Source organism: Papaver somniferum, chromosome 9, assembly GCF_003573695.1.
Source record: "Papaver somniferum cultivar HN1 chromosome 9, ASM357369v1, whole genome shotgun sequence".
Lineage (NCBI taxonomy): Eukaryota > Viridiplantae > Streptophyta > Magnoliopsida > Ranunculales > Papaveraceae > Papaver > Papaver somniferum.
The window spans coordinates 165,451,616-165,462,313 of record NC_039366.1 but is presented as its reverse complement, the minus strand read 5'-3'; the positions used below and the strand labels follow the sequence as shown (position 1 = coordinate 165,462,313).

The 10,698-nt window shown below is 36.6% G+C and overlaps 1 protein-coding gene across 2 annotated transcripts; it reads right to left on the bottom strand.

The window, feature by feature from the left end:
• Positions 1 to 2,256: 2,256 nt before the first annotated feature.
• Positions 2,257 to 9,410, bottom strand: LOC113310081. Of its 2 annotated transcripts, none has more exons than XM_026558633.1 (14): positions 9,131 to 9,410; positions 8,113 to 8,850; positions 7,773 to 7,967; positions 7,334 to 7,657; positions 7,018 to 7,121; positions 5,658 to 6,857; positions 5,224 to 5,365; positions 4,967 to 5,126; positions 4,664 to 4,830; positions 3,661 to 3,746; positions 3,385 to 3,484; positions 2,977 to 3,038; positions 2,668 to 2,827; positions 2,257 to 2,562 (listed from the first exon to the last, which is right to left on the bottom strand). In XM_026558633.1, the coding sequence occupies exons 1-14, from the start codon at positions 9,293 to 9,295 to the stop codon at positions 2,389 to 2,391; spliced, it is 3,777 nt and encodes a 1,258-aa protein (XP_026414418.1). In that variant the 5' UTR covers positions 9,296 to 9,410; the 3' UTR covers positions 2,257 to 2,388. The 2 variants fall into 2 exon arrangements, with proteins under 2 accessions (XP_026414418.1, XP_026414419.1); XM_026558634.1 differs by having other exon boundaries at positions 4,664 to 4,827.
• Positions 9,411 to 10,698: the final 1,288 nt, after the last annotated feature.

The window sequence follows — 10,698 nt, the reverse complement described above, 5'->3', positions numbered from 1 at the left end:
ACAGATCACTCAATGGAGCAACATCAACCCCAATTCCAGTTTGAATTCAACCCTAGTCTTCAATTATCGAAACCATCACTACCAAATGCAAATCCAACACAAACCCATTGTTAACAGACCTTTGAATCCACAGAAACTCGCAACTGCTTGATGATTTTACTCCCTTCATCTCCATTTTCTCCGACACCAGCTTATTGTTCTTGATAGAGTTTTCGTCTGAGAATTCAAACACAAACTAAACTCTTACAAATTCGACTTGTCTTACCCTTTTACAACTCTCTGGTCCGACGACGTACTCCAACAGACCAGACCTGAGCTTTCCGGCGTGAACCATTCTTGCAAGGAACTGAGAGCGGCGACGAGATTTGGCTGAGAGAAGAACTGGTCGTGTAATGACCAACTCGACCTAGTTTCTTTGTTATAAGGAAAACGGATCTACGATACCCACTCATTAGGATAAGGGTCACCCAAATGGAGGTGTGACAATTCAGTTCCCAGCGTAGTTCTTCTTGTTGTTTCTAGTTCATTCCTTATCTCCTTCTTGTGAAACCTAGCCTGCTCCAAATATAAATATCTCCTGTGAATTGACCTTTTTGCCTTTTACGCTCCAAAAATACGATTTCTTCTTCTTTTGCTCCAAATGACTCCAAAGTACCTATTAAACTCAAAAGCAAACATAAGATACATAATTTATATGAAAACATACCAAAGAAAGCATAAACTATAGATATAAATGAAGGTGTTTATGACACCTATCATATACTTGGTCCACGAACTTACCCTCTTAAGTCGCGAACTCAAATGATGAAAAGTCTCCAGTAGAATTTCTCTACAATAGGTCACGAACTCACTCTTCTATGTTCAAGAACTCAAGTGACTTGTAAGGCATTTTTCCGACTTCTACAAACTTTAGATTCACGAACTCAAACTTTATGAGCGTGAACTCATGTAATTGAAATTCATTATCAATAAACTACTAAACAAAACTTTTACAAACTGAAGAACGACTTTGCAAATTTTCAAATCTTCATTAAAACACTTGTGCTTTCTCTCAAGCTTAATTTCGAGTTTTTTACAAGCAAGAGATTAGAATCGAAACATAAGTGGACTTAGCAAAAGCTAATCCGTGATCTTCTTTGAACATCATCATTTGCTAAAGTCTTCGACTTTGCTACGATGGATAGATAAATAAAATGAAAAGAATCTGAAAGGAAAGATCGGTCTTTTTTACTTATCTTGATGAAATTCTCCAAACTGATGTCTTCGTGTGATCTTCAAATCCTCAATCTTGTTAAGTAACTTGGAAAACCATAAGACTTTACTACGAATATATTCCAAATCGAAGCTCACTTTAGTAAGTTAAATCAAGAAATAGTTTTGGCTACTAATTTGACAACATACTTGATATACTAAAAATTGTAGGTTCAACTGAGCATTCACTCTAATAAGTTCTACTTGCCTGTGACAACAATTTAGATTTTTGGCCTCTTAGTTAGCAAAGTTTCTGGAGCAATGGTTCAAAATTTAAGGACAATTTCACTAAAACATAGAATATCAAGAAATTATATTTTCTGAGATCTTGTTAACTTTCAAGATGCTAACAATTATTTTGCAGTGTTTGTTGTGCACTTTAGGTGAAAAATAAATACCCGATTTGGAGTTTATTACCCCTAGGAAAGGAGACCCACACGCCCAAAGGAAACCCCTTACATCAATATTAATAGCTTGTTTGGTTCAAGGAATTGAAAGCTAAGTAATCTAATTCCTAAGGAATGAAATTAATTCGTTGAACCAAACTGGGAAATCAACTGTGTGGTTAAGAATTCTGATTCCTAAGAATCCAATTCCCTCCAAAGTCCAAACAAGGAGCTGAGTCAACTATTCAATCAAATGAAAATAATTACACTGTTTTGATAGTGCAGTGGAATTAGATTATGCGGTAAAAGCAAAAGTTATTGAATTACCTCAAACAAACATTAACTTCTCGAATTTGGATTCAACTCCATGAAATCCAATTCTAAAATTTGGACTACCCCATAATAAAATTCCTAGGATTCCTATTCTTCAAACCAAACAAGGTGTAAGATTGTACAAGTTATCGAAAAAATTAATCAAAAGTAAATAACTATACCAGTGGAAACTACCACAGAACTTGGAATCAATTATATGTTCTTCAGCATAAAATTATGCTGTATATACACAACTGCCAATGGAGAACATTCGTGCTCCACAACCCCATTCTCACAAAATATATGAAAAGTGTTCGGCCACAACAATTTCATTTAATATTAAAGAATATTACATAAAAAGGATCAGCATATACCTTCATTTATACAAATGTCCCATGAAGCCCAATAAGAGACCTAGGATTGTATCTTAGCAGCTTGACTATAATGCATAGAGTCTTACTATTCCATTACCAGTGACATTTGAGTAGTAGTCGTTGTAATTGAGATATCCCCAGAAATGACATAGTCCATACTTTTCATGTTTCGGAGACTTTAAATAGCAAATATACAGTTCTTTCAAGTTCTTCTCGAAGGCTTCCTTGATACTTAAAACCTGTAAACCACACGGTAAACACTTTTTTTAATGACTAAAATGATTGTAGATTAGAGAATCATGTACTTGAATGCATATCAGCAGTGAAAAGTTACGACATATCACCTGTGAAAAATTGAGACGGTCTAGTATTCTAGACGAGTCCCTTTGGTCCAAAACAGACTCGCCGCCACCAGGAAGGAAGCATGAACGGAAATCCAGTGCACTTTGCAGAATGTTCTCGATGATGGCAGCTACTGGGCGAGTTTCATCAGAAAGGAAACATCTACAGGAGTTATACATGACAATATCAAAAACAGACGGAGCTTAAAATGTCATAATCCCATATAGGCAGGAGAATAAGATGCATACAACAAAGAAAAAGGAAATTGTTTTCCGATCTATATGCAAAGTTCTAAATATAATCAAACTCACATGTGCAATGAATCAGCAAGATATGCCATATGAACACACTCTATGTCAAGCATGTCTTTGACCTGTTTATAGCAAATAAAACTCCATTATTAACATGATAGTAAAAAAAAATCAAAATCAAATTAGTAAGAGTATCAGCGCACAGATTAAGTCATATTATCAGAATTCTAGTTATTTTTCCATTCGTCAAGGGTTGCTCATACAATCATATTTTACGGATATCTATACATCTCTACTCTGCTCATATCATTGTGTACAGGTTATGCTCAAAAGTATTTCAGCTCTCTATACCTAAGTGAGAGCATGTACGGATGTACCTTCCTTCAGACATCGAATTATTTATTTTGCAATTGGCTAAAAGCATGGCAGGAGATAGACAGAAAATGTGCAGATAAGAAAACATCGAACCTCATGGTTAAGAGAGTGAAGGAACCTGGACCAGGAAACATGCGACAACTGTGAGAGCACATACTGCTGCAATGTAGAGACGAAGTGATTGACCTGATATCTAAAACACAAGATCAACATTATTAAGCAAAGTAGTATATCTGTAAATGATATACAGATAGAAAGAAAAGAAAGATCCATTAGATCCATTGGTTCGCTTATGTTCACAGTCAAAATACTGCAGTAACAGAAACATGCTCTGCTCCAAGACTACAAAATAACCTAAAAGACCTATACCTCATCTTCATAAGGACATCAAAGTACCGCTTATCCTGCGTATCAAATCCACACTTACGATTTGGGGTAACTAATTTCACCAAATCCTGCAAAAAAGCATCAATACAGTTCTTTTTGTTACAAGGATGAAAAAAAAACTACTTTTCGTGGGGGCTGGATGGGGGGAGGGGGAGTACGTAAGAAAACCCAACAGCGAATTAAGAGAAAGAAAATCCTCTTCTAGTAATCTTTCATGATGTGAACCATATATGAAGCATGAGTCCTGACCATGATTTTATGTTTCAGAAATTTTTTCCTTTTAGTGAGCAACATCTCCTGTATAAAGTTCTGATATCCTTTTATCAGAATAAAATATCTAGCTAAGTGTAATGGAGAGAGGCATCATGCATGTCCTTTCATATCAACACATGAAAATTTCTGTTGAAATCTTAAAGAAACGTTATAATGCGCTTTCCAGTCGTTACAAACACTCTCCAAATGTGCCTTTGCTTATTTTCACCACTAAAATGAATAACCTCCATTTGCGAACTGCTGATATTGACTATCCAGAGGCTATATGATTCTCTTCATTCCGAAGAGTAATGAGTGAGGAGTAACAAATATAGGGTAACAGTTCGATATAATGTATGACATGCAAAAACAGTATATGAAACTTAGAAAAAAGAATTCTTCTTTTAGAGATGCAGGCAAAATAAAGTATGCAGCATGACCATGATATGAAATTTGAAATTTCAAACACTTAAAGCATTTCATTTGGCTGATGTTCTTTATCTGAATAGTATCTGGCAACCGTGAAACTGAGAGAGGCATCATGCATGCCCTTTCGTATAAATTTTTTTTACTGTTTCTGGTAAGGGTCTCCTCGGCATGGTATGGTACACCAAGACACAAACCAGGAATTATGATAGAATGGTTTCAAAAATCCTCTGAATTTGTTTCCTTGTGATTTGGCAGTCAGATAAACTTGGTTAGAGGACTGAAATGACATGTTATAAAGTTGTACCTTTAACAAGCACCAGACATCGGTTAATGAGAAAACCGCCAGCTTCACTTGAATCAGAAAACTGAAGATCTCAGCATATATTTTTAGTGCACTAGGAGTCAAGACAATATTAATTGGCCAGCTGACTCTGAAACCCAGTGCTATAAAATCAAAGGCATGGACCCCTGCTGTTTTAACACAGTAAGAACAAGATTTGATTAGATAATAAGAAGCAATAATCAAATACCAAACCACAATTCTCTGTATAAACATGTCGCAATATATTCAACACAAAGAGAAAGATAAAAAGAATAAAAATACTACCAAAGGTGGAGTTTGAGAGAGGCATCATGTCATGCCCTTTAGTGTAAACAAATAATCGCTCCTTGTAAGGGTCTCCTTCACAAGAAGAACGCTGCACTGCAGTGTCAAGGAGTCCTTGAATTTCTGAAATTCTTTTGTTTCCATCAGCAGCATACCATTTCTGTATTTTCATAATAAAAAATCATCACATTACAATGAGTTATATCAAAAATTACACAACTAATAAAAAATATCTGTGGTTGACATGGAAAACCCACATGACGACGAAGAGACATGATGAACAAATCTGCCCAGTCAGCAAATTCCATAAAATGGTATCTTCGCAAAGCCAACAAATGTTCTCGCAGTGCAAATCCTTCCTCAAGCAACTTAATAGTTATGCTGCTAACATACTTAAATCTGTTGCAGTTCAGGAGAAGCATGACTAACATGAAACATCAACATTAAGAATTATCAATATGGCAATTGACCTCTGACAATTATCCGATATCACTGACAACAACTATCAATGAAACAAAAAAGACAAATCTGCAAACTAAAATCTAGGATCTGAAGTTGGCGATAAGAACAAATCTGACCAAGGCCATATTTCAGTAAAGCCAAAACTGAGACAAAAACCTGAAGTTACTGACATAAAACATAAGGAAAGAAAGCTAATAAAGTAAGAAAGTAATTGTTGATCCAAGGATACTGAAGAAGGATTTCCTGAAGAATGCACTTGTCAATAACGACATCAACTGGTATATCGGACGTACAAGTTCTCCCTGAATTCTGCCTGCGATCTCCAGCATTATATAAGGCACTGTTATCGGAGTAACTCAATGAATGCTCCCACTTCCCCCCTCCAGAAGTACTTTCGGCAGCATTATTTTCCTGTTGTTTCTCACTCGAGATCAAACTTGATTTAGCCCAAGATGAGTTTCTTTGATCCACCGTAATGCTATCTCCATCAAGACCCTGTTTTCCACTGTAATCATCCACTTCGACAGCAGATTCCTCAAACGAAGAAATTTCACCTTGCAATCCTTTTCCAAAACTAGAAGGCACCCTTTCCCGAAACACTTTAGAAGGATCCTCGACTGATGAAAAATTGAAGCATGGAATAGAAGGCATACAGCTTGTACCTCTTGAGACATCTATCTTTTGTGACCAAGCGTACTTTGTTAGCATGGGGTTCATATTGAAAAAGTTACTGCTGTACTTAAGGTTCCATGAAGGAGAAAGAAGTGAATCAGATGATCCGTGACTTCCTTTTTTAAGCTGAATATCCCCATCAGGAAAATAATTACCTGAAGCACACATTTCCCCAAACTTGGATATTCCCTCCCCCAAGACATGTCTGTTGCTATCAGGCACGTCTACACTACACCTAGTCAGCTGCAATACTGTCTCATCCTTGTAACCTCCATCGTGATGAAAAGGGTTTTTCAAAAGCCCGCCCACTGGCCAGCAATCAATAGATTGGTAGGTAGCATATTGAGCATCTGATAAGCTAGAATTCTTTCCGGCCCCAGATTGAAAGTGGTTTGTAGTATAGCTCAACTTCGTTTCTTGTTTATGACATTTCATGTGTTGGTTGATTAAATTCGTTCTTCCTATGCGTTTCTCAGAAGCCCATCTTGGAGTATGCAAGTCCATACAACCATTTTCACACTTAGAAGACTTGGACAGCAAATCCCCCACTTTGTGAAGGCATGTAAATAAACCTGAAGCAGATAAAGACTTTAGTTCCATCTCAATCACGTTCTCATGAGATATAGCAGGTTCCTCAGTCGCATTCAACTCAGAATCACTATTCAAAGATGAGCATTCAGAAGACTCCCAGTGATCCACCTCATAAGAGAACTCATCCATTGCACTAGAGGTGTCAGAATCATGTGTAGCTGCTTCCCTGTAATGAACAAGGGCTAAATTAAACAAAGTTTCACATTTGTGTTGCAGGGAAGGTAGCGAGCTCGAGATTTATACGAAAGAAAACAAACTAAGCACAAAGGAAATTAACTGTCCACTTTGTCTCTTCACTGGCAACAAAGAGAAAGAGAGAGATTTACAATAAGTCTCCATTTTCAGCAGTCGAAGAAGGGGAGAGCAAATAGTCATCCAAAATGTCTCTGCTGTCATCAGCAAACATATCTACAGTGCCAAAAGAACTTACCTGAACAAAAAGAAATGATAAACTTCACTCTTAGTGCAAGCCACGAGATATCAGCTACAATAAGGAAGTACATACAAATACAGGACCAATTAACCATCCTAGCATAATACGGCACTTCAGTAACTCATATCAGTAGATAATGGTTGGGAGATAAGTAATTCCTTCTAAGCACTATAATTTAACCATGTGCACTGAATAAAATGTCTTCTCACATTCCGACTTATCTGCTGATATTGGACTTCCAATCTAGTAAAATGAATACGAAGACTTTCTTGCATCACACTGTACATATTTTCCCTCGCAGCTACCATTTCTTCTATGCCGTTTTTGCTAAAAGTTAGAGGGGACAAGTTATACAGCTGATCAGTTGAAGCACCACTCCAACATGAAAGGATATCCTTATATGTTTGATCTCCAGGACACATCCAGCGGCACAACTCGAGCAATTTAATGAGTACTTGAAGCTGCTGACCAGCACGGAGTAGGGGAAGAGAAAAGTTTTTGAGGAAACAAGGAACTGCAACTCCATTCCGTTCCTGAATACAAAGAGACAGACACTTAAGACTGCATATAAAGAAAACTCCAAAGGATACCCATACTACATGGATGACTCATAAATCCACAATTCTAAGGTTTACTAGATTACCTTACCTTGATAGATGCCAGCAAGGAGCCACCACTAGTATGCGAGTATGCCATGGAATCATCAACATATTCGGCAATAAACTCCTCATAAGGATCGTTAATCTTGGCCTGATAAATCCATGACTTAACGAAGCCACAATATGGTTCACATGACCAAATGAACAGAAACTTGAGAAGTGCATGGTGAGCTGGATCAGCATCCTAGAAGAAACAATAAAAAACTAAGTTTCAAATGTAAACCTCTGGAAACCACATGTAACAATGACATTATCAGCCAATGGCTATTAAACTCCTCTATGTTACAATTTCCAACACAGATAAATAAGAAGTAAAGAACTAGGCTTACCCGAAGCTGAGTATATAAATATGTGAGCAACTCTGCCCCTCTGGGGAAGCGACTAAACTCTTTGGTCGCTTCCAAGGTGACATCATACACAGAAGATATTGAGAAGGCAAGACCTACATGCTCAAGGAGGCAAATATTTCCCAGGGCCTCAATATGAGTTCTTAATTCCTTGGAATGCAGATAAACTTCAAGCAGTGTGATCTCAGAATGTACAACGCTTGTGAGACAACCAACATTAGAAGAAATGGGTGAAGACGCATCAACCTTCTTTACTGAACGCCTCATCTGAGCTGATGCATATACTGTATCTAGGGCACAAATATACCCCTCTAAAACTTTTCCCACAGCAACAGAGAACGCCTGATTTACAAGACTATATTGATGATCACACACTGTTTCATTTGTCCCGACATTTTGACTCTCAGCAATTTCACTAGGCACATGCTTGCTTTCAAACCCCTCTTCTTTTCTTCTTCTTCCATCTACGCTTGAGTTTATACACTGAAAATAGTCGATGAATTTACGAAGTAACAAAGTGATAAGACCCGAATGACCAATAGATTTGAGAATCTTTCCCAACGCGTTAGTGCTAGACGAATGATACCATAGGCTAGGTATCCGATGTGAAGTTCCATCAGCTGGACTGTTAGAAAATGATTCACCAAGCTTTTCAATGCTGATAAGAGAAGACTCTACACCTTGTAATGCATTTATAACCAATCTCACCAGATTTTCCTCCTGCAAAGACCAAAACTATCAAAACCTAAGTACAAAAATGAAACATAACTAGGACCCCATTTTGATTTGATGGAATGCCAACTGATTTATGATATTACTTCCACACTAAATACATTCACAACACAAAATTTGTATACAAATACTAAAAAATCTAAGGGTTTTTGTAGAATTAGGGCTTTTCAAAACCAACAATAACATCATTTTTTACAACATTATTACAAGCATGAAAAATTAGTTTACAAAATAAAGAAACAGAATAAGAAATGTAAGAAGTACTTACAGAGATAGTAGAAGAATCATAAATAGATTTACGATCTGAATTTGAAGTTTTAGAGTGAGAAATTCCACTTTCAGATGAAACCGATTCCCAGGGTTTCGATGGTAACCATGGATCGTCTAATTTTTGATTCTTAAATAGAGAAAAAGAATTTGAATCAACCTCCATTGAAAAGGGGAATTTTCAAGAACAATCAAATAGAACCGAAATTATTCCCGCTTAAACTGAACATGATTTCTGAATCTCCAAAAGTAAAGTAAGAAAACTTCAGTTCTGATTAATATTTACCCCTACTTTAATCCAAACTTAGTATATTACCCTTATTCTCTGTGGTATATTATTGGGGACCAGCCTCAAAATTTTGTTGAGCCACCTGGATGGCCAAACGGATTTCTCCACTATGGTAAAGCAGGGCAAAATGAACAGATTTGGTTTTTTAGGACCCACTAATATTTCTTTTTAATAAAAAATGTTTCGTAGGATAAAGATGAAAAATAAAATATAATATTTAGATGAGATAAAATAGGATGAAGTGAGACAAAATAAGATTAAAAAGTAGTAAAGTATTTACGGATTGTACTTGGCGATAATCCAAGAGTCGCGGGCGTCAATGAAAATGTCGTTGGCGTTTTTGGCATGGTCGCGCGTTGGTTCTTCCAACGCTCGCGTTTGTGGCACCAACGCCCGCTCTTTCATCCGACGCGCGCCCGTTCATTGAACTCAATATTCAAATCAACAAATCTGTTGATTTGAAATTCATTTTTCATGTTTGTTCATTTCATAGTGGGAGCAAAATAAACAAACTTGGAGTTTGGTTAGGAACTGCTCTTATGAAGTAAATCGAAATGTCTCATATCTAGTTATTTTTCTTAAGAGCCCATCTCTTAATTATTAAAGTCAATTAAGTTGGTGGTTTAAACCATCAAATGGCCCGATGGTTTTTAGGAGGTAAGGGTTTTGGATCTTGTAATTGCTAGTAGTATTTAGGGGCCACAACTAACACAACTAGTCATCGTACTAGCCCATCAAAAAGAAAATGGTGGATTGTTAGTGTTAGATTAGAGTTGTGAATGAGTTAGATAAATAATTTGAATTAGTGTTTGAATTACTGAGAGAGAGAAAAAGAATGAGAACAAGAGTTCTGGAAAGAAAAAAAGTTAGGAGTTAATAATCTTAAATCCAAAATGAGCGATTCAAGTGATAGCTCCGACGAAGCTGATTGTTCACCTCCCAGAGTAAACAAATTTTCTGTTAATCTTCACAGCGATCCATTAATAATTGATTTGTTGGATGGTGAATGTATTTTTCCTCCAACTCAATCCTAATCTCAATCTCAAAATGGTGGTCCATTACGAGCCAATCGATGACCAAAACGAAGAAAATGAAGAGGATGATCTTTGGGAAACTCAGGTGTATATAATAATCTCATTTTTTTGCTTGAAGTGGCTAAATTTTAAGGAAAATGAAAACTATTGAAGTTGAGTTTTGGAAATTTCGGCTAGAAAAATGAAGAACAAATAATCGAACTTAGATGTGCTGGTGTTTTGGTCTAAGTTCGGTTATCAGTTCTG